The sequence below is a fragment of the Nicotiana tomentosiformis genome, chromosome 10 (assembly GCF_000390325.3).
Source record: "Nicotiana tomentosiformis chromosome 10, ASM39032v3, whole genome shotgun sequence".
In the NCBI taxonomy this organism is placed as follows: domain Eukaryota; kingdom Viridiplantae; phylum Streptophyta; class Magnoliopsida; order Solanales; family Solanaceae; genus Nicotiana; species Nicotiana tomentosiformis.
Window position 1 is genome coordinate 13133955 of NC_090821.1, and position 25055 is coordinate 13159009.

At 41.0% G+C, this 25055-nt stretch overlaps 1 protein-coding gene across 1 annotated transcript; it reads left to right on the forward strand.

Moving 5' to 3' along the window:
- The first annotated feature begins 20669 nt into the window (after nt 1-20669).
- LOC138899777 (acetyl-coenzyme A carboxylase carboxyl transferase subunit alpha, chloroplastic-like) lies at nt 20670-21318 on the forward strand. Its single transcript, XM_070186468.1, has 2 exons — nt 20670-21147; nt 21245-21318. Exons 1-2 carry the CDS (start codon nt 20670-20672, stop codon nt 21316-21318), a joined length of 552 nt encoding a protein of 183 aa, XP_070042569.1.
- Nucleotides 21319-25055: the final 3737 nt, after the last annotated feature.

The window sequence follows — 25055 nt, forward strand, 5'->3', positions numbered from 1 at the left end:
TCGTCATGGACCTCATGTAGGTGGCCCCGATGTTTTTGAGACCAAACTGCATGACTCTATAACACTAGACTCCCTAAGGTATGGTGAAGGCCATTTTCTCTGCATCTTCCTCGTGCATCAAGATTTGGTGGTACCTAGCAAAGCGATCCACAAATGACTGCAGTTCGTTCTTTGCATAATTGTCGATGAGGATATGGATATTTGGCAGAGGGAAATCGTCCTTTGGACTACCTTTTTGAGATCTCGGTAGTCCACACATATTTTGAGATTTCCGTCTTTCATGGGTACTGGGACGATATTTGCCAACCAACTGGGATAGTGGGTGACCCTCAGTACATTTGCATCTATCTGTTTGGTCACTTCTTCCTTTATCCTTAGTCTTAAATCGGGTTTGAATTTTTTGGGTTTCTTCTTGACCGGCGGTCTAGTAGGATTGGTGGATAGTTGATGCGAGACAATGTCAGTGCTTAATCCCGGCATGTCATCATAGGACCATGTGAACACATCAATGTACTGTCGGAGGAGCTCAATCAGTTTTTCCTTCTGCTTGGCTTCTAGGTGAATGCTGATTCTGGTTTCTTGTACATCTTCTTCACTTCATAGATTGACCATTTTTGTTTCTTCGAGGTTGGGCTTTTTCTGACTCTCCAACTGCTCAATATCCTGCGGGAGATTGTCGGGCATCATGCTCTCATCATATTCCTCGTAATCTTGGTCATTGTGCTCAGCAGTTTTGTTACATGTCATAATCGCGGAACGTGGGTTTTTAGCGGTTTGATTATTGAAAAGAAAAGGCTAAGTATAAATAAAGCGGTAAATGAAGTTGAAATATTTGAGAAAATAATTGTTCTTATTTCATCAAAAGAGGAACATCTTAAGCATTCACGAGAGGCAAATGTCAAAAAGTACATACATGGTACATGCCTCAATTGATCGTGCACTTTTCAAAAGAAAACTTTTAAAGTTACATACTACCAAGACTCCCGGCGAACCAAAGAGGGACTAGCGGTCCAATTCCGCAGCTCTTCCCTTGGTTCGGTATTCCTGATAGTCGGTGTCTTGATGTCAGTTACTTTACAGCATTCTTCGATCATATTCATGAACAACTTTCCCATCACATCGATGATATCATCTTATGGTACTGAACTCTATCCCGGACTTGCAACATGCTCTGGCACAAAAACCTTTTTCCCGGAGCTAACGGTGCGAGCTTTCCCTTCCGGAGGCTGATTTCCTATTCCAGCCCTTCCTTTCTGCCCATTATGTTCAATTGGCTCTGTGATTCCGTTTGACTTTGCTCCCAACCCTGTTCCTGGCCTGTATCTATATTTCATCATCTCCCTCATATCTATCTTGGATTTATACGGTAACTGCATTCCTAAATTCTTTTCAGTCTTCTCCATCTTGGTAGTCTGCATGATTTCCACTACGTGGAAGGAACCTCTGTCTAGCCCTTCAATAAATGGAACAACATACTCCAAATAGGTGGAGTGACCCCACTCACTGTGAACCACGATCTCCTGACATACCCACTCAAATTTCATGCATTGTTGCAAAGTGGTCGGCACTGCCCCTGCTATGTGTATCCAGGGCTTGCCTAGCAGCAAGTTGTAGGAAGAGGAGATGTCCATTAATTGAAACAACACTAGAAAATTGACCGGACCGATCTGCAAGGCTAAATAAATTTCTCCAATGACATCCTTTTGCGAACCATCAAATGCTCTCACCCTTACGTGGCTTTCCTTATGTTCCCTCAAATGAATTCCTAGATCCCGTAGGGTGGAGAGCGGACAAATGTTGACTTCTGACCCTCCATGGACCAGCACCTGATGCACCATTTTGAATTTGTTCTCTCCCCGGGTTTCCTCGATTGACATCTTCAGGAGCGTAGCATCTACCAGACCTAGTCATTCCATGTGTTGCAGTAGAGTCTGTCATTTTGACCTTTCCTTTTTGCTGGTATGTCCATAGGACGGTTTTGTACCTCCGACTTTCTTCGTCTCATGTAACAGTGGTAGGTTGCCGCAGATAAGTTTGAACCATCACTTTAGGCATTAGTTGCACTGTAATAATCAAAGCCTTTTGAGGAGGGATCCTGGCAGCTTCTGCATTTCCTATAGTGATAATTGTTCCCTTTAGGTCATATTCTTCATCCAATGCGATCATGTTAGCTCCCTGATTTTGATGATTTGGTAGAGGATTGCGATTCATATTGGGCGGTGCCGAAGTGCACTGAATGGATCCACTTTTGATTAAGGATTCAATTTCACTTTTCAACTAAAAACAATCTTCAGTATCATGCCCTGGTACATTAGAACGGTACACGCATCTTTTAGTGGCATCAAAATACTTGGAGGGATGTTCAGGAACCCTTCCTTAGACTTGGTGTATCAACTTTGCTCTTCTAAATCTCTCAAACAATTAGGCCAGAGGCTCAGCAATCAAGGTATAAGTTCTAGGACCACTTTCTTCAAAGTTGGTACGAGGGCGTGGTGCATAAGTATATTGTTGTTGTGGGTTTTGGTTATTGGTGGCTGGAGGAGGGTTGTATTTTAGTTGAGGGTGGTAATATGGCTGGGTGTTATAGACTGGAGGGTAAGTGGGTGGTGTTGAATGGTTATTTGGGGAATAAGAGGTTCTTCCGTGATGTGGGTAGGGTTGATAGTAAGGGTCGACTGCCGAGACATCCTCTTTCTTCTTCTTTCCACTACCGATTGACCCTGACTGGATGGCCTTGCTGGCCACTTGTAGTGCTGCCATGGATTTTACTTTACCTTATTTTATGTCTTCTTATAAGAAATCTCCCATTTTGAATAGCTCGGGGAATTTTTGTCCCATCATTCCCATCATCTTTTCAAAGTATATTCCCTCCTAGGCTATGATGAAATACATGGTTAGTTCACTGTCGTCCAGTGGAGGTTGCTCGTTGGCGGCCTCTGAGCTCCACCGATCTGCGTATTCTTGGAATGACTTGGATGGTTTTTTCTAAAGGTTCACCAGTGTGAACCGATCAGGAGTTATCTTTGTATTGAATCGAAAATGATTCATGAAGTCCTCCGCCATATCTTGCCAAATTCTCCTATTCCACGGATCCTGTCAAGTATACCAGGTGAGTGCTTCTCCCATCAAACTTCTATAAATAACTTCCCGTTCCTCCCCACTCTGACTAACTTGTCAAAATATATCCTCAAATGTGCGTGAGGGTCCCTCGTCCCATCAAAGATATCCAACTTTGGGGGTTTGTATCCTAATGGCATATCCATATATGGATGAATACACAGATCCTCATAGTCAAAACCTTCACTTCCCTAGGCAACATGGAGGCTCTTCATTTGCCTTCTCAACATTTGCAACTGCTCAAATACTGGCTCTTCTTCCTTACGCATGGCTTCTCTCTCCATCTTAAAATATGGGTCGATCTCATAAGGAATCCTGACTGTGACAGGTGCTATAAAGGTAGGTTCAAAAATAGCATATACAGGGGGAACATACCACTCATGGGTGGAGGCATGTGCGACAGGTATATGCTGGTTAGTGGTTAGTGATGTGTGAGTGTATTATGGTACATAGGGAGTGTGAATAGGGGGATTAGGTAGGTTAGCGGGGGTCACTGGAGGTATGACTTAAGTGGTGGGAGTTGAAGCTGGGGTGTTGTTGTTTTGGCATGATGTGGAAGGAAAGTGGTCAGGGAGTGAATCCAAAAAAGGGAATCGAGGTGGTTGAGGAAGTATCGTCATGGCCAAATGCGCCAGTTCTCTGATATGCTGTACCTCCTCCCTTAAAGACTCCATTTCCTGGGTCATCCTGGCCACGTCTTCATCATTCCTAGTGTTGTCTTTTTCCCCCGATCACCCTGGGCTGTCGGCTATGACCAGAGCATATTCAGTTGTGTCTTCCGCCAGTTTTGGTCGACACAAACCAACTTTCTTTTCTTTTTGGGGATAATAATAAAATAAGAAGAAAGAAAAGAAAAAAGGAACAAGAGTCAGTTTCTTCATTTATACAAACATGAAATCACACAGAGCAAATAATTTGTGCATTACGACTAGTGGATTTCCTAAAATTCATAGGGACCTCTCATTACCGGAGGTAGGCCTAATTCGCAGAGATTTGACAAACATTTAGAGTTGGCACATTTAGATCCGAATCAATTGGTTTTAATTGATAATTTGGACTGATACATGTGGGAACAAGGATTACATCACTGTTTCATATAACTGCATGGGCTTGGATAACTTATCCTTTTGGAAAATAAAAGAGAAAACTAGGGATAGGGTGTTCAGCATCTCAACTAACACCATCAGCACCAAAGTAGCTTGAATATTGCCACAGAAGGTCGCCAGAACCACTAGTAACAAGTTGATGTTTATACGACCCCTTCGCCGTGGGAAGACCAATAATCCCAATAGTTCCATTGAGAAAGTGATAGGCCTAAGACTCTCCCATATCGCTTGGTCACATTGACACTCTACTGAATACCATTCGTAGCTTTCACGGAGCCTAAATCTGTCGAACGGTTAGTCGAGGTTCACCCGTCAGTCCTTGATATTTCTGAGACTCCTACTGTTGGTAAGGCCTAATGCATCCAGGAACTGGTAACTGGGCATAGTAACTAGCTAATGGCTTTCTTCCATTGAACGACAGCTCCGTGAAACTTGTGACTTCTTCCACTGTTGGGACTAACTCACAGCCAGCAAATTTGAGCACCACCTTAGCCGGATCCCAAAATTCTATCAACAAGCGAGTGAGTACCCTGTCTTCTCGGATGTTCAGCAATGCGGTTAATTCCGCAGGTGCGTCCGAACCTCATCTCTGTGTTTCCGACGAATATTCTTCCACTATTATTTCAGTTTATGTGGTGCCCCCATTACCATATTGATTTTGTGGATGTTTCGCTTGATTTCCATTTTTTGAGGTCGGTAAAAGAAAGATGTTTGGGGTAAGTGTTTGCTTTGGATATTTAAGTATCTTGTCAAGTTTGTTTGTCTTTCCACAGAAACTATGTCGTTGGGTGCATGACCCGTTGACATTAGGGTGGCTTTCCTAATTGTGTGTCGGTGCCAAGGACCGGCTCACCTAGGGTTTATGCAGTATGACCTATTTTACTAGAGTAGAGTGTTTCGTACTTTTAAATTAGACTGAAGGCTGCGAGAAGTTATGTTAGTTTACTTGACAAAGCCATTCTTTGAAACTAGAGAATTTTGAAAAGAAGGTGCAGAGGGGTGTAAAAGACAACCCTCGCATGCCCTTGTGTGTGATAGTATACAGACAAGACTCTATAGGAAGAAATGTGATGACACTGTATATAAAGCAGTAACATACAAGGGTGTAGCAACAATAAGCATGATAATTAGAAAGAACAAATAAACCAGGTAAGCATGTAATTGCAATTTTAACTATAATTAAAGCAAGGTACAAACAAATCTAGATGCCCAATTAGTCTAAGTGTGCTAAGGTCAGAACCTATTTTATTATTATCCCCAGCAGAGTCACCATGTTGTTGCACCCTATTTTATACTAGTCAAGACATGATTCAACTTGTGGTTTCTCTGTTGTTGATGAAAGTACTAGGTTACCTATTTGATTACTAAGTTATATTTTTACTAGTCTGCTAACCGGTGAGATTATGGGTAAAGGTTCTTGTTCTTCTAAGGAGAAGGTATTAGGCACCCCTTAAAATCTACCCGAGGTAGCTCTATAGGACTTAGACTAATTTTAAGGGATCAATTATTTATACTATGTTTAATTACCATTAAAAGCACGACTTACTCTATATAACTACATGAGGGCATATAAAGTGATGTAAGACCTTAAGAGGGATTGTGAATTTATAAAAGAGTCTAGAGATATGTTAAAAGAGTTCTGAAAGTAGTCCATATTTTATAAGGCTTGCAAAAATGAGATTAAGTTATGGAAGAAGCTGATTTAAGGAATGAATGTTTATATAACTCTTAAATATGTTTGTAAGAAAGTGAATCTAAATGCACCTTGATTCTAAAATCTTAAGAGGGGCATTCTTTTAAAAATCCATTTTGGGAGATGGCGCTTCACTGTTTTATAAAAATTAGATTTACCTCTTGTTAGTAAAACCGACGATTCTTTTCTAATATTCCTTTCTAAAAATGGAGGCGATGTTTTGATTAAATTCTGGCTTCAAAAATCTTTAAGAAAAAGCAAGTGATCGAGATTAAGGTAATGATATGAATAAGTTATAATTAGTGTAGTAAAGATTAATTACTAACTAATTCCCTTTAATTCCTATATTATTTAAAGCTTGCCTATATTTCATGTGATATTAAATAATGAAGGTAAAGTACATGATCTAATATATGAGTGTTAAATAAATAATAACAAAATATGATAAAATGACAAGGGCAGTTGGTGAAAGTAATGAAATGAGTAAACTAGATTATGGAAGCAATAAATTATAACGAAGGAGATAAGGGAAAGAATACTGGACTTTGGTGATTGGGCCTCAAGAAGGAAGGCCCAACAATTGAAAGATACGGCTATAGCTAACTAGACCCTCCAAAAATACAACAATGTTGGTTTGGGCCAGAGTTCCTTAGGAACTCAGCAGGCCCAAGTGTGTACATTCCCAAAAAAGAAAGAAGGTCATTAGATGTATATTCCATATTTTTAGCATATCCAAACATGTACAAAATGTATATAGACAAACGACTGGAACACAAAATTATCAATATTCAAATACTATGGGAAATTATATTAATGTGGTAGCTATACACGGTAACTAATTTACATTGAAAATTTTTCGTTGTCATTAAACATTTAACCCCTAAAGAAATAAATGTGTCAATGAATTAAGGGCTAAGGAGGAAGTTCTACTCAAGGTCAATGCCCCCTTTGAATCCCCTGACACTTCAATGTTTCCAAGGGACTTAAGGCCCAGGGCAATGCTTGTGCCGGAGAGGGCAGCCTAACCTAGAGTTAAACTCTACTCCCAAATACCCCTAAACACTAACAACATGTTTTCCTTATAGGTTTAAATGCCAGTGAGGCCCTTTCAATGTAATCTAAACGCTATAGCATTACTTACCACAAAAATATACTTTTCCTCCTAACATAAGAAAACATAGTCTACATTTGATACCAGATAAAAGAATACATATCAAGTGAATTTTAAGGTCTCACTTTAGAATACACACAAGAGAGGAAGAGAAACATCACAGGCATACCGTTGATGGTCTGAATATTTAGAGAAAAGCACACTCAAACGAAAGGCAAGCTATACAAGGATCATATATGCAACAACACAAAGATATAGATACTCATGTCCCTGGCCAACCAACCATGAACTAATTAGTTTGATTATAGCACATGCATGGTTTGATGATACTACTTAGCACCTTAAGGGCCATCAATAAAGATTCACACATAACAGTCATGGCTAACCATCTTTACAGAAGATGTCTGAAACAAGATTGGACTTTCAATCATGACTACAAGTTTACAGATTTGAACATGGAACCCCTAAGGGCTCAAAAGAGTTATATCCCTAACAATATTAGCATTAACAAGTCATCATTTTCAGACAGTATCAATAAAGACCCTCGTAGGGTTTAAGGGTAAAAGACGAGGGTGATTCAGGACAGAGCATGAAATTAGGAATCAAACAGGAACATACAATATCCAGTTTGTTATATGAGCACTTCAAGTGAAGTTATGACTTCGTATAGACATGAGAGCTTTACACATTACATAATTAGGTTAAACATGTCATGAGAAGAGGGAGATACAGATAAAGGAAAGCATTGTATTAAAATAAGTTTAACTTAGGCATAAGTCTAGTTTAGTATCTAAATGTGAAGTAGTCATGCTTCAGCCTTTAAAAGTTATCACTTGATTAATACAGAATAACTAAGTCCTACTTTTTATGGAAGAAAACTTAATGATAGATGCATGTAAGCTTCACAACAAACCAACAATAGTTCAAAGAGATTAAAGACATGGAAGTACTGTACCAAGTAAGTTTTGAATTAAACACGTATCTAAAGATTTTAACTAATCACGAGACAAACAGTTTTAGTTATAAAGTAATTACCAGTTGACTCTAACCATAATTGATCATGACTTGTTCTATAAAGAGGAAGATAGCTTAATCTTAACAGAATATATATACAGTAAAGGTTCATGAAAAGAAGAAAGTTCAGTTAAGCAGGATTAGGTCAACATATGCAACCAATAATTGGAAGAGATCATGAGAATGTCATAGTGATAACTAGAAGCTACTTTCAAAGTTAACAAATACAAGTATAGAGAAGAAAAGCACCTAAGCACTTAAATTTGCATGCTTATGGTAGATGATATGAACTTAGGAACCTTTAGATTCATCTAAGTTATGATTATCAAACAATAAGCTCAACCACAAGACTAACATAATACAGAGAAGCAACATATAAAGGTAAAGGCCACTGCAGAATCATTAATGGAAGGCTAAGAAGTTTGTGTGAACATGAACAAACATTCAAGACACATTATATCTTAAACATGTAGAATGTTGGAACGCAAAAACAAAAATCATCAAGAATCACTTAATAACTTGATCAATCATCAATCAAAGACTCAAAAGGCATGACAAATAATCAAGAGCAGACGATATACTATCATAAAATAAGCAATCCCATACTAATTACAAACACCATAAACTACTTTAATTCTCAGAAGATAACTAACATATTTATGGCATTCAAAAGAGATGAGGGATATACTGACCTTTTTGAGGGCAACAGACCAAACGAAGACTCTCTTAGTTGCTTAAGATCCTAAAAACTTTAAGTTAGAAGCAACGACAGTACTACGAAAATGAAAATAAGAAAAGAAACAGTAAGGAACCCTAATCTTTTGAACTCAAAATTGCTCTTAAATGATTATGTAGATGATTTCAGTGTTAGGTTGTCATTTTTGTGAGAACATTAAAGGGCTCTATTTATAGTGCCATTTAAGTCTCTAAGGGTTTCAGATTCAAATCAGTAGTATAGAGTGACACATGGTAGGTGATGATAGCAAATAGATTGAAAAAATCTCAAACACATAAGGGAATTCATGATAGTTTTCACATGAGTAGAGAACAATAGACCACTGAAGGCAAAGAACTAACCGACAAATCCTAAAACCTAGAGGTCAGTGTGTTTGACCTTTGGGTACAAAATATTCATGATGAAACTTGGAGTCATGCACATGCATGCTCCGTTTTAGTAGAGTGAGTGGAAAAACCAGATGAAATGAAAGTTCATCAATTAGGTCCGGGGTTTCGAATTTGTGTTTTTAAATTTTAGTAACGAGAATGGAAACTAAGCTCATTGGCTTCATCTCCTATGGACAAAGGAGATAAATTTGCAAGTTGATTTGAAAGAACAAAGGAATAGTGTTTTGACCTCATGAGCCATGTTTAATCTCTCAAATTTGGAGAGCAAAAAGGTAAAACTAGCGGGATTAGGGGGGATGGAGAGACAGAAAGTATGAATCTCTGTATGATTTGAAGCCTTGCACGAATTTGTGCAAGGTTTCTTTGCTGGCCATGTTTGTGAAGTTGTGAGAAGTGAGAGAGAAAAGAGAAAGAAGGGCGGCGAGGTCAGAGGGAAAACGATTTAGGGTTAGGGTTTTTAGGGTTAGGGGAAAAGAGGGTTGGTGTTTGAGGGTTAAAGGTGAGAGACAGAATGGGAGACGTTGGATTTGTTGATCGACGACTTCGATTATTTGGTGACTGGATTTTTTAGAAAATATTTAAGTGGGAAAATCGGGGTCCGTTATATCAAAATAATTTGGATGGGTGAGATTAGATCTCTGGGGGGCGGGTATTTAGATTAAAGGGAAGTCAGGAATTAAATGTGAGTCGTCCATTAAATCTGGATGTATTTAGATCAACGGCTCAGATGCGTTTGTGCTTCCTATGTGAGTGATGAGGGGGTGATGTGGCATGTTATTATTGGTGTGAATAAGATGTCTTGAATCGCCACAGTGGACAGATGTAGCTGTTTGGGTTGGGTGTATTTTCAGACTGACTTGTCAATTGATCTTCTAACCCTTTTAAATTTAATTTAAATAAACTTAGCAATTTTCAATAAATGTGGTAAAATTATAATTATTATATATACTACTAATTACTTTAATTAATTAGCTATAAAATATATTTTCTTTCCTAAATTATAACACTAATTTAGAATTTCACATAATAATCTAATTTACTAGAAATTAAAAAGTAATTTAACAAATTAATAATAGAGCCTATGTAATGTATATATAAGAAATATTTTAATAATCATGGAAATAGTGAATATATCTGTAAGTACATAGTGTTAATACTACACAATTAATTTTAAAACTATCACTTAATTAATTTGTAAAATAGGTATTTGTTACTAGAAAACACTTTAAAAATATTTATTGTAAATTATTAAGTATAAATAAATTAATTTTAAAAAAGAGGGTCAAAATTGATCGTCAACAATCGTGTGTGGTGACTATTGGGGAATTAGAGACTAGAGTTGTTCTTTTATTGCTTATTGTGGTTGATTCGACGTGATTTTGGGTATGGATTGGTTGTCTCCATGACATGCTATTCTGGATTGTCACGCAAAGACTGTGACGTTGGCGATGCTAGGGTTGCCAACGATCGAGTGGAGAGGTTCTTTAGATTATGTTCCCAGCAGGGTGATTCTTATCTAAAGGTCCAATTGATGGTTGGGAAGGCGTGTCTGTCATATTTGGCCTTTGTGAGGGATGTTGGTGCCGATACTCCTACTATTGACTCTGTTCCGGTAGTGCGAGACTTTTCAGATGTGTTTTCATCTGACTTGTTGGGCATGCCACCCAACAGGGATATTGATTTCGGTTTTGACTTGGTGCAGGGCACTTATCCTACTTCTATTCCTCTGTATCGTATGGCACCAACAGAGTTGAGGGAATTAAAAGAGCTACTTTAGGAGCTCCTTGATAAGGGGTTTATTCGGCCTAGTGTGTCGCCTTGGGGTGCACCAGTTCTGTTTGTGAAGAAGAAGGATGGTACTATGCGTATGTGCATCGACTATAGGTAGTTGAAAAAAGTTACAATCAAGAACAAGTATCCTTTGCCGTGCGTTGATGACCTATTTGACCAGCTTCAAGGAGCGAGGGTATTCTCTAAGATCGATTTGAGGTCTGGGTATCACCAATTCAAGATTCGGGACTTGGATATTCTGAAGACGACATTCAGGACCCGCTACGATCACTACGAGTTCCTTGTGATGTTTTTTGGGATGACCAACACCCTAGAAGCATTCATACATCTGATGAACAGTGTATGTTAGCCATATATTGATTCGTTTGTCATAGTATTCATTGATGATATCCTGGTGTACTCACGTTGCCAAGAGGAGCATGCATAGCATTTGAGGATTATACTTTAGAGGTTGAGGGAGGAGAAGCTTTATGCCAAGTTCTCCAAGTGTTCGTTTTGGCTCAATTTGGTGGAGTTCTTGAGGCACGCGGTGTCCAGTGAGGGGATTAAGGTGGATCCAAAGAGGATAGAGACAGTTCAGAGTTGGCCCAGACCGTCTTCAGCTACTGAGATTCGGAGTTTTCTCGGCTTGCTTGGATATTATCGTCGCTTTGTGCAGAGTTTCTCGTCCATTATAGCGCCTTTGACCAGGTTGAACTAGAAGGGTGCTCCATTCAGGTGGTCGGATGGATGAGTGTCAGGAGAGCCTTCAGAAGCTCAAGACTGCCTTGACCACAACTCCAGTTCTAGTTTTGCCTTCAACATCAGGCTCTTATACATTGTATTGTGATGCTTCTCGGATTGGTATTAGGTGTTTCTTGATGTAGGAGGGTAGAGTGATTGCTTATTCTTCGCTCCAGTTGACGCCTCATGAGAATATTGCTTGCATAAGATGTTCAGGCCTTGGCCAATCAGTTCGTGAGGTTAGATATTTCGGAGCCCAATCGGGTTCTAGCTTGTGTGGTTTCTCGGTCTTCCTTATATGATCACATCAGAGAGCGTCAGTATGATGATCCCCATTTGCTTGTCGTTAAGGAAAAGGTTCAGCACGGTGATGCCAAGGGAATTACTATTAGGGATGATGGGGTATTGAGGATGCAGGGTCAGATCTATGTACCCAATGTAGTTGGGCTGCGTAAGATGATTTCTAATGATGCCCACAGTTCATGGTATTCTATTCATCCGGGTGCCACAAAGATGTATCAAGACTTGAGGCAGCACTATTGGTGGAGGAGGATGAAGACGGATATAGTGGAGTTTTGTAGCTCTGTGCCTAAATTGTTAGCAATTGAAGTACGAGCATCAGAGACCGGGTGGATTGCTTCAGAGGTTTGAGATTCCAGAGTGGAAATGGGAGCATATCACCCTGGATTTTATCGTTGGGCTCCCACTGACTTCGAGGAAGTTGATGCTATTTGGGTGATTGTGGATTGGTTTACCGAGTCCGTGCATTTTATTCCAGTTGGGACTACCTATTCTTTGGAGCGGTTGGCTGAGATCTACATCCGCGAGATTGGTCGCCTTCACGGTGTGCCGATGTCTATCATTTCAAATAAGGGCAAGCAGTTTACATCACAGTTTTGGAGAGCAGTGCAGCGAGAGTTTGGTACACGGGTTGAGTTGAGTACACCATTGCACTATTCAGGTATTGGCGGATATGCTACGCACTTGTGTTATAGATTTCGGGGGATCTTGGGATCAGTTTTTGCCGCTTTTCGAGTTTTCCTACAACAACAGCTACCAATCGAGCATTCAGATGGCTCTGTATGAGGCTTTGTATGGGAGACGGTGTTGGTCTCCGGTGGTTTGGTTTGTGCTGGGTGAGGCTAGGCTATTAGGTACTGACTTGGTTCAGGATGCTTTGAACAAGGTTAAGTTGATTCAGAATCGGCTTCGCACGGCGCAGTCTAGACAGAAGAACTATGCCGATCGAAAGGTTTGTGATGTCTCTTACATGGTGGGGGAGATGGTACTACTCAGAGTCTCACCCATGAAGGGTGTTATGATATTTGGGAAGAAGGGAAAGTTGAGCCCTCGGTACAATCTCCCGTTTGAGGTGCTTGAGAGGATTGGAGAGGTTGCTTATAGGCTTGCTTTGCCGCCTAGTCTGTCGAGTGTTCATCCAGTGTTTCATTTTTCTATGCTCCGGAAGTATGTCGGCGATCCGTCTCAAGTTTTGGAGTTCAGCACTGTTCACTTGGATGGTGATTTGACTTATGATGTGTAGCTGGTGGCTATTTTGGATCGGCAGATTCGAAAGTTGAGGTCAAAGGACATAACTTCAATGAAGGTTCAGTGGAGAGGTCAGCTAGTCGAGGAGGCTACTTGAGAGACCGAGCGAGATATTTGGAGCAGATATCCCCGCCTTTTTTAGACTACAGGTATAATTCTAGACCCGTTCGAGGATGGCGGTTTGTTTAAAAGGGGGAGGATGTAATGACCCGACCGATCGTTTTGAGTGTTGTAGCCCTGTTACCCCATTTACTTCTTATTATATGCTCAATTATTGTTATGTGACTTTCCGGGATGGTTGGTTTAGTTCCGGGGATGTTTCAAAATGAATTAGGATACTTACTCCCAAGGTTGGAAGCCCGAGTTGAAAGAGTTAACCGGATATTGACTAATGTGTAAATGGCTCCGGGATGGAGTTTTGACGATTCAGATGCTCCGTAGGGTGATTTTGGACTTAGGAGTGTGTCCGGATAGTAATTTGTAGGTCCGTAGGTGATTTTGGCTTGAAATGGCAGAAGTTAGAAAATTAGAGGTTTGGAGAGTTGGGAGGTTTGACTGAGAGTTAATTTTGTGGTTACTGGGCTCGGATTTTGGTTTCAGAAGTTGGAATAGGCCCGTTGTGTCATTAATGACTTGTGTGCAAAATTTGAGGTCAATCGGAGTTGATTTAATAGGTTTCAGCATCAATCGTAGAAGTTGGAATTCCTTAATTTTCATTAGGCTTGAATTGGGGTGCGATTTATATTTTTGATGTTGTTTAATGTGATTTGAGACCTTGACTAAGTTCGTATCATGTTAGGACTTGTTGGTATAATTGGTTGAGGTCCCGGGTGCCTCGAGAATGATTCAGATGGGAATCCGATTGAATTTGTGACCGCACCTGTGAGGGATTGGTTGCAGGTGCGAGCTCGCAGAAGTGAGCTGGGGGTCGCAAGTGCGGGCCTGGAGGGAGTTGGCCAGTGGTCCCAGGTGCGAGGAGTATGTAGCATCTGCAAGCCTGCAGATGCGTGTTTGGTTCCCCAGAAGTGGAGGGTGAGCTGGGAAAGGAAGTCCGTAGAAGTGGGTATTGTTGCGCAGAAGCGCATCTACAGAAGCGGTGGGGTGGAGTTTAAATAAGCTCCACAGATGAGGAAATTCGACCGCAAGCGTAGAAATGGCCGCATGAGCGAAAGGCTTGGGTAGAACTTAAGTTTGAAGGGTTTGAAATGTTTCTCATTTTTGGACTTTGCAAGCTCGGGGTAAGGCGATTTTTGAGAAGGGTTTCGAGTGATTTCATGAGGTAAGCCACTTTTGGTCATTTTAATTCAATAACATTGATTACCCATTGAATTTCCCACCTAATTTATATATTTTTAAGGTGGAATTTTGGAAGTTTTGGGGAGGGAATGAAGAGTTAAAATTAGGGATTTGAGTGACGATTTGGCGTCTGAATTTGGTAAATTTGATATGGTTGGACTCGTGGTTGAATGGATGTTCGAATATTTTAACATTTTTTGGGTTTCGAGACGTGAGCCCGAGGTTGACTTTTTAAGTTGACTTTTTGACTTTTGATAAAGAACTTATCATTTTCATATGACTTTGTGTCTAGATCCAAATCCTTGAATTACATGTTATGTGGATGGTATTGAGGTGACGCACATGCTGGGTGACAGGCGTGTGGGCGTACACCGTAGAAATTGTGATCCGGTTGTTTTTGTGGTAATGTATAGTCATCAAACCTTGTAGCCATTCATGCGATCTCTATGTGTTAGAGTAATTGAGATACCAATTCATGTTAGAAATCATGTTAGGCTATATGTTTATCCTGTTGAGGCCCACTGTGGTCAATTCTGTTGTTGAATTAATTGCTTAGATGGAAAATTTAAACTTAGTCACATCTATTATTTGCATATCATATCTCAGTCTCTATCACTATTATTGTTGTGTTATATATCATTTTTTGGGCTAATTGGCATGAGATTTGTGAGCCTGAGAAACTGGAAAGATTGATGATTGAGTTGGGTCCTGAGAGTTGTGCTGTGAGTGAGATTGGTAGATCGGGTTCCACGCCCCAATAAGTATTATGGCTATATGTGGATCGGGTTGCACGTCGTAACAAGACTTATGACTATATGTGGATCGGGTTGCATGCCGCAACAAGTCTTATGGCTATATGTGGATTGGGTTGCGCGCCGCAATAGGCCTTATGGCTATACGTGGATCGGGCTGCACGCCGTAGCAGGCACCGTATCATGCTGAGTGACTGAGTGTGACAAGCAAGAATTCAGACAATCAGATTGAGTGCTCTGAGAGTGTGAGTACGTGAGGTTTTTATTGTGTTGCATCATATACGGTTTGCATATTGGTATATAGATATAGAGATGTCATATTCCTCATATCACTCACACTTGGCATATTTTATCTGTGTTGAGCTTAACTGTTAAACCTGGAAGTATGTCTACATTTTCTGTATTGTTAAACTCTGTATTTGTACTATATTGGTTGAGCTCGTCACTACTTTTAGCCCAAAGGTTGCATGTACCCCATATAAATGGGTATAAATTCTTAAAAATTTTAAAAATAATATTATATAATGTATTTGAGATATAAAATAAAAAATTAAAGAAAAAAGTATAAGTTACAAAAATAACAGAAAGTCATTCTATTTAGCCAGTTCAATAAACGAAGAAATATTATCCTACATATGTTCTCTACGCTTTATTGTAATTTCATTAAATGCTACCACCGTCCGAATTCAATAGAGCAAATATTAGTAAATAGTGTGTAAATTGTAACTAAAATTTTGTCATAAATGGTGAATATTATTGTTTGTTGTTATGAAATATATATATATATATATAGTCAATAAAGACTGATGACTCTTTCTCTACTTCGGTGATTACTGATGACTCTTTCTCCTACTTCGGTGATTGGATCATACACATTAATTCTGTATTAGGCAGAGAAAAGTTAAGCATCGTTGAAATTGTTGCCAGTCCATAATGCGACTTTTAATGTTGATACGGTAAAACTGAGGTTATGTTATTGGTGAGAAGAATTATGGGGAAAAAGAGAGTTTTTAGCTAAAATTGTCCCTTATGTTTGGGGTAAGTTTAACTTTATCCTTTATCTATTGCCCTGAGCACTTATTGTCCTTTAAGTTTGCTAAACTTGAGCAGGTTTAGTCCACTTAAAAGTTTTTAGCCAAAATTGTCCCTTATGTTTGGGGGTAAGTCTAACTTTTTCCTTTATCTATTGCCCTTAGCACTTATTGTCCTTTAAGTTTGCTAAACTTGAGCAGATTTAGTCCACTTAACAAAAGACCCAAACTGGTGGGTAAAAAAACTTTCAATACTCAAATTTTACAGAACCGATGTAGTGAACCTAAACCTATTTAACGGGCCGGGTTGACCCGGTTCCGGACCGGCCCGGTGGAAGGGGGCCGGGTAGGGCTGGGTTTGGGGGGTTAGGGGGTTGGTCCGTATATATATTTTTACCGATTAACCGAATCAGTCAAACCCGGTCAAGAAAGTTACTTTTGAACCGGTTAACCGGACCGACCCAACCGGGTTCAACGACTATTTTTTTAATTTTTTTTTAAAATTATCACACTTGTTTCTACAATCTTAAAGGTGACAAAGGGGTGGGTCGGGCAGTGCCCTTAGGCCCGGAACCGTTCAGGTTCAATTTTTCATCGGATGGACCCGGACTAGTTAAGCCCGATTTTAAAAACATGGCAACCGGCCAGGATTGGTGACCGACCGGTCACTATATTTCTCAACCGGACCGGTCCGGTTAACCGGTTCATCAGTAATTTTTATTGACCGGGTTTGACCGGACCGGTTAACCGGTAAAAAAAAATATACGGACTAACCCCCAAACCCCCCAAACCCAGCCCTACCCGGCCCCCTTCAACCAGTTCGGGCCGGTCCGATTTACTACCGGTCTAGGCCGGTCCGGAACCGAGTCAACCCGTCTCGTTAAACAAGTTTAGGGTCACAACATGGGTTCTGCAAAATTTGAGTAGTGAAAGTTTTTTTACCCACCAGTTTGGGTCTTTTGTTAAGTGGACAAAACATGCTCAAGTTTAGCAAACTTAAAGGACAATAAGTGCTCAGGGCAATAGATAAAGGACAAAGTTAGACTTACCCCCAAATATAAGGGATAATTTTGGCTAAAAACTCTTAAGTGGACTAAACCTACTCAAGTTTAGCAAACTTAAAGGACAATAAGTGCTTAGGGCAATAGATAAAGGACAAAGTTAAACTTATCCCCAAACATAAGGGATAATTTTGGCTAAAAGTTCAAAAAAAAGTACACAAATTAGTTTGACAAGCGTAAACTTTATAGAAGCACTCCATAAATTAATGGGTATACTATATCTGCACTGTGAGTAATTTAGTATGGCATAAGAAGAGCGAATCGATGTGAAATCAGACGGGATTGTGGCACCTAAAAACAAATAATTTATATATATATCTACGTTTGTTATTCCAAGATAATAGTGTTTACCCGAAAAATCTGATAAAGTTGAATTTATAAGTAGTTCTAAGGATATGTGATATAACTTGACACAAATCATACAAACAAATGGGAATATGTGTATTCTTGTCTATAAGACTGAAAAATCAATAAGAAGAATGAACGAATTAGATAAGATAAAGTAAGATGATCTCAAGTGGTTGATCTTCAATATGAGAAATAATCTTTGGTTACACTGTGTGTGTCCTTCCATGCTTATAACAATCCTCCTCTTTACAGTAGAGGGATCCTATTTTATATACAATAAAAAATATATAGTGGGGAACCTATGATGAATTATCTTTTCCCTAATTCCTGCCAGGATTCTATCCCTTAGTGCGGTTGCAACGGCTTTTGTCTGTGAGCTCGATACTGACTCGAACTCGACATCGGATCGAGCCCTTAGCCTTGACTCGAGATCGATTCTGACTCGGATTCTTTGTATTCGGGGTAGGTGTTGGTTGGTCCATGTGTCTTTGAAAACCTTCGCGTTTCTTCATAGTTCGATTTGTTTATGAGCTCGATAAGGATGCTGAGCTGGTCATTGATTGGTCTTAGAGCTCGATGCACGACGTCCTTGCCTCGGTCCTCGACCTGACGCCACATAGATACCCTTCAATCGAAGTATTATCATCCTGATTAATCCGTACGGTTGAGTAATAGGTTTTGACCGTATATAGATAGTCCCCTCGTTTCTCGGGAAAGATGTGACGAGAAACGACATGATTTTCCAACGGTATGATTAGATACGTACTAGCGTCTGCATTGAGCTCAACCATGACGTACGTGGTAGCTGTCCTATCGGCTCAGTTTATTGAGGCATTTAATACATGTCAGTCGATGTCGGCCATCACCTGATATTGAACCGCCTCTGTTCAGTCCATAAATAGCTCGTTTCTAAACCAAAACCTTATTCGTTACTCTGATCAAACCCCCAAATTTTCTTACTGTTTTCGTCTCTATTTCGCCGCCTGTTGAGCCATTTTTATCATTGTTTGAAACCACCATCTTTTTATCTTGATTCGCTCCTCTTTTACTTATACTAATAGCAAAAACCTCAAAAATCGTACCGCAGAAGGAGAAAACTTCCTCTTCCTGGCCGTCCGGCGATAAGGCGCCGGCGGAGCCGCTTCCCCACGAGTATGTTCCTGGCCCGTGTATTCTAAAGTCCGATTTTAAGGTCAAAAACCCTTCGTCGGTTACGGGACGATGTGAGCATTTGTCGATGTACATATGCTCGATAACAGAGGGCCATCTCGAGGCCGTGAGGAAGGACTGCAACTGGGGCTCCGAGGTTGTGCTGCAAATTCCTTCTCCTGAAGAGAGCATCATTACTCACGTGGAGGGGTTTCTAAGTGTTTATACTTACCCCTTCACGTTGGGTCCCGTCGATCCAATGATTATCGATTTTTGCAAAAGATATCGGGTCACCCTCGGCCAAATTCACCCTTCTCTCTGATAAATAGTAATCATACTGCGTTTCTTCTCTAACAAAGCCGGGGGTGGGGGGTGGGGTGGGGTGGATTTTAATCTAAGCCACCTCATGCGGCTGTATCGGCATCAAATCTTTCGAGGACTAATCAGGCTCCACCGCCGGGCAACAAAAGCTTTAATGTCGAGCATCGATGAAGACAAGGATCGAGGCTGGATGAGCTATTTTATTCGAGTGAGGACCCGTGACCTTATCTCGAAAGAGAAGATGCCGTTCCCCGAGGAGTGTAATTTTGACCTTAAGTGATTTTTAAGTTTTATTTTTTGTATCTTTCTCTGATTCCATCTAATATCCCCCTAAATTATGTAGTTGTCTCTCGGATGCCTCAAGTAGTACCTGACCTCGAGGATTGGGTTCGGAAGTTAGCCTTGACTTCCTCTTATGCCGAACGCGCTTGGCGTGATTTGGCAAAAGGTAGATGGGAGGCCAAGAATCACGGTAAGGGTCCTTTTTCATGTTTTTTGAAACATTTTTATGCTCCATTCGTTACTGACTTCCTTTCATGCAGGCCTGACCAAGGATGTCGTTTTGAGGCCTTCGAGTGGTGATGAAGGAACCAAGTCCCTGGTTCCTAAATCGGGGAAAGATAAAAAGCGAAAAGCTGCCTCTCAGTCCGAGGACACTAAGCCCAAAACTCGAAGGGTGAGGAAGAAAGTAATCGCTCTTGCGATGGATTTGGTCCAACAACTGAGGGATGGAAAAGAAGAATAAGAAGGTGCCTTGGCATTGGTGGTCCGATCTGCGAAAGCCATCGAGGTCACCAGACCTTCTGAGCCGATGGAGGCTACAACGGACGGGGCCGGTTCTGATACCCCGAAGATCGATCAGAGCGTCCTGAGCGATTTGCTCGAGACCATGGCAGTGGGTCACTTGCCTTCTCTTTCGACCTTTTCTGAGGAGGTGTTAAGGGAAGCTCGAGAGTTGAAGACCCCTGATATGGGCGAAGGCTCTCGTGTAGGGGATCCTTTTCGGTATTGCTTTACCGGAGTCGATAATGCCTCCGATTTTAGTGATGCTTCTATTCTTCTAGAGGAGGCCCAACGTTTCATATCTCGGGTAATGATTTTACTACGCTTGGTTTCTTTGTTCTTTTCTAAAACTTGACTTGTGTTTTTTCCCTTTTGTGTAGGCCCTTGGCAAGTTTCGAGCCGATCTCAGCCAGTGTGAGGCCGAGCTCCAAAAGGTCTCGGAGGAGAGGGGTGCTCTGAAACTTCTTTATGGCCAGAAGGACGAGTTATAAAGGACCTCCAAGCAGATTTGGCCAAGGCTCGTGAAGAAGGGGCCGAGCTAGACAAACAGGTGAGTATTCTTCTGTTAGAGTATGGACTCGATTCAACTGTGGAAGTTAACACTTTGTTATCTCAGCTGCAACAAAAGATCGAACAGATCGGGCTGCTTCGCGGAGAAGTCGATTAGATCAAGGCTGAGTGCGATTGGTGGAAGGCAACTATGGACCGCCTGGCTGCAGAAAAAGAAACTATCTTGGCCAAACTATTATCAGCCGATGTTCAACTTCAAAGCGTCAAGCAGAAAAGTTCGGCCCAGGCTAGGAGGATCGAGGAGCTTGAAACCGGGCTTGCTAAGGTCGATGCTAAGATTGAGACATCAAAGGTCATGGTGGATAAGTCCATTGCTATGTATCGGGCTGATGCCGAGGCTGCTCAAATGCAGCTAAAGGAGGCTTCTAACCGAGAGCAACATGTTACTGACTTGGCAAAATGCCAATCCCTTAGGGAAATCCTCGAGGAAATCCATGCTCGAGGTTTTGAACTTTCCGACGAGATTGCCCGAGCTAGGGTGCTCGAGGCTGAAGACACACATCTTGTCTCCTTCGATGACGAAGATGATGATGAAGAAAGCAGTCGGGGCGGGTCTAATGAGGAGCTTGAAGAAGAAGTAGCTCTCGAAGAGGATATTGACACCGACCGTAGTTAGGACTTAGTTTCCTTTTTGCGAAGTTTTGATCGGTCTATTGTACATAACCCTTTTTGTTAATAATAAAGCTTCTTTTGAATGCCTTTTAGGTTTTATGCTAAAACATGCCTTTTCTTTTGTGAAGATTTTGTTATTGCAACCTGGTTTTATTGCGGTTCTTTGAGCTGATTTATCTTGAACTTTTGGAGTAATGGGACCCTTTCGGTTTGTTTTAAGTAAGAACGAAGCCTCGAATTCTCGCTGTATTGGTCCTTAAGCCTAATAATTGAGTAGATGATTGCTCAAACTCAAACTCGGAGTATTGCAGCCCGTAGGCTTTTCATGGTCGAGTGAGTGATTGTTCGAACTCGAACTCGAAGTATTATAGCCTGTAGGCTTTATGGTGGAGTGAGTGGTTTTCTCGAACTCGAAGTAAGACAACACTTAGGCTTGATAGTCAAGTGAGTGATTGTTAGAACTCGAACTCGAAGTATTGTAGCCCGTTGACTTTATGGTTGAGTGAGCGGTTGCTCGAACTCGAAGTATTGCGGCCCGTAGGCTTTTTATGGTCGAGTGAGTGATTGCTCAAAATCGATGTAAGATAGCCCGTAGGCTTTATGGTCGAGTGCGTGGTTTGCTCAAACTCGAAGTAAGACAGCCCTTAGGCTTGATAGTCGAGTGAGTGATTGTTCGAACTCGATGTACGATAGCCCGTAGGCTTTATGGTCGAGTGAGTTGTTTACTCGAACTCGAATTAAGGAAGCCCTTTGGCTTGATAGTCGAGTGAGTGATTGTTCGAACTCAACTCGAAGTATTGTAGGCCGTAGGCTTTATGGTTGAATGAACGGTTGCTCGAACTCGAAGTAAGACAACCCTTAGGCTTGATAGTCGAGTGCGTGATTGTTCGAACTCGAACTCGAACTCGAAGTATTGTAGCCCGCAGGCTTTATGGTTGAATTTCAAAAATTTCTTTGGGTAGTGGTCGGCCCCTAAGCCTATTTGAATCATGAAGTAGAAAGATCTTTTCGAAGTATGAAACTTCCTTGTAGAAGAAATTTTCTTTATAAGCCATTATACATGTGTTTTGTATCTTTGCGCCAGGGGTTGACCAAAACTACGTGCGCATGGTTCGTATTGACCATTTGGCCCTTACACTTTTCTCTATCGAGACACTGTCTGACATGAATTTGATATGAAACAACTTCCTTGTACGAAAATTGGTTTATTCTTGATGGTAAGGTCCCTCAGTATTCGAGATTGATTATGAAGAAGCCTTGGATACTATTGAATTTCCCTCAGGTAGCACATAGTTGCCTCGTTAAAAATCTCGCCGGAAAAACTCTTTTGGGTTAAAAGCCGATCTAAGGTAAAAAAGAGTGCAACGCGTACTTTAAAACCTGATGTCTTGACGTTTTTGATCGAATCTCCTGCAATGTGTTAGCGTCGAATATGTATATATGTACGAAAGAAAAGAGAGAATCATACCTTAACAATAATATCGTTTGAGAAGTGATATGTTCCAGTTGTTCGATAATGGTTTACCATCCATCGTTCCGAGTTTATAAGATCCTTTTCCGACTATATTGAGGACTTGATAGGGTCCCTCCCAATTTGGGCCGAGCTTCCCTTTATTAGGATCTCGAGTATTGATGGTGACCTTCCTTAGGATTAAGTTCCCGATCCTGAAGTGGCAGAGGTTAGTTCTTCTATTGTAGTACCTTTCGATTCGTTGTTTTTGTGCAGCCATTCGAACAAGTCCAGCTTCTCGTTTTTCATCTAATAATTCGAGGCTAGTATTCATTGCCTCATGGTTTGTTTCCACCGAAGTATGTCGAAATCTTGTGCTGGGTTATCCGACTTCGATGTTGTTCGATATGCCCATAGAATTTCGGGCAGAGTTTCTCTCAATTTCCCTTTGGCTTCGTTCAACCTTTTCTTCAGGTTTTGGATGATAGTCTTGTTCGTTGATTCGGCTTGTTCGTTCCCACTGGGGTGATATGATGTCGATAATATCCTTTTTATTTTATGGTCTTCGAGAAATTTTGTTACTTTACTGTCGATAAATTACTTACCATTGTCGCATGCTATTTCTGCGGGTATCCCAGATCGACACACGATGTGATCCCAGATGAAATCTATGACCTATTTTTCTCTTAATTTCTCGAACGCCTGTGCTTCAACCCATTTAGATATATAGTCAGTCATAAATAAAATGAATTTAGCTTTACCTGGGGCCGATGGTAGAGGGCCTACGATATCCATCCCCCATTTCATGAAAGGCCATGGGGATATGACTGAATGAAGTTGCTCCCCGGGTTGGTGGATCATCGGTGCAAACCTTTGGCATTTGTCACATCTTTGAACGAACTCCTTAGTATCCTTTCCCATGTTGTTCCAGTAATATCATGATCTGATGATTTTATGAACCAGTGATTCGGCGCCGGAGTGGTTCCCACAAGTGCATTAATGGACCTCTCATAAAATATAATTGGTATCTCCTGGTCCCAAGCATACTACCAAAGGTCCATCGAACGTCCTCTTGTACAATGTTCCATCTTCAGCCAACGTGAATCGAGCAACTTTGGTTCGTAGGGCCCTTGACTCTTTAGGGTTCGATGGGAGTTTTCTGTTTCCCAAATATTCAATATACTTATTTCTCCAATCCCAGGTTAAGCTTGTGGAATTTATCTCGGTATGCCCCTCCTCCATTACGGACCCCCGAGAGTTGAACGACAGTACCCGAGTCGATTTAATCTTCCTTAACTGATGACCCTAAATTTGCGAGTGCATCGGCCTCACCGTTTTGCTCTCGAGGCACATGTTGTAAAGTGCATATCTCAAAAGGGTGCACAGTTACTTGTAATTTGTCCAAATACCTTTGCATTCTATCTTCTCGGACCCCAAATGTTTTGTTAACTTGATTCACTACCAATAAAGAGTCATATTTAGCTTCAATGATTTCCGCTCCAAGGCTTTTGGCTAGCTCGAGACCTACAATCATGGCCTCGTACTCGGCCTCATTGTTAGTTAACCTAGAAGTTTTGATAGATTACCTAATAATGCCACCCGTGGGGGCTTTCAACAAGATGCCAAGTCCGTATCCCTTCACACTCGAAGCACCATCTGTGAAGATGGTCCAAACCCCCCGACGATGTACCTAAGTTTTGCAAGAGTTCTTTTTCAACTTCGGGTACAAGGGCTGACGTGAAATCGGCCACGAAGTCTGCTGAAATTTGAGACTTGATGGCCGTGCGGGGTTGATATTCGATATCATACCCGCTGAGTTTGACGGCCTATTTGGCCAATCGACCCGACAGTTCGGGTTTGTGTAAACTATTATGAAGTGGGTAAGTTGTCAACACGCATACAGGGTGACATTGAAAGTATGGTCTTAATTTCCTAGAAGCGCTTATCAGTGCAAGTGCTAATTTTTCTAAGTGTGGATATCTATTCTATGCTTCTCCTAAGGTCCGACTTACATAATAAACAGGAAATTGTGTACCTTGCTCTTTTCGAACTAGGACGCCACTTACCGCGAGTTCTGACACGGCCAAGTATAAGTAAAGTTTCTCCTTCGTCTTTGGGGTGTGAAGTAGTGGTGGGCTTGACAGGTACCGTTTCAACTATTCTAATGCTTGCTAGCATTCCGGAGTCCAGGCGAAATTGTTCTTCTTTTTGAGTAGAGAGAAGAATCTGTGGCTTCGATCCGACAACCTCGAAATGAATCAACCTAAGGGAGCTATCCGTCCGGTTAGCTTCTGCACTGCTTTTACACTGTCCACGGTGATGATGTCTTTGATGGCCTTGATCTTATAGGGGTTGATCTCGATTTGATACCATGAAGCCAAGGAATTTTCCCGAACCAACCCCAAAAGCACATTTCTCGAGGTTGAGCTTCATGTTGTATTTTCTTAAAATTTC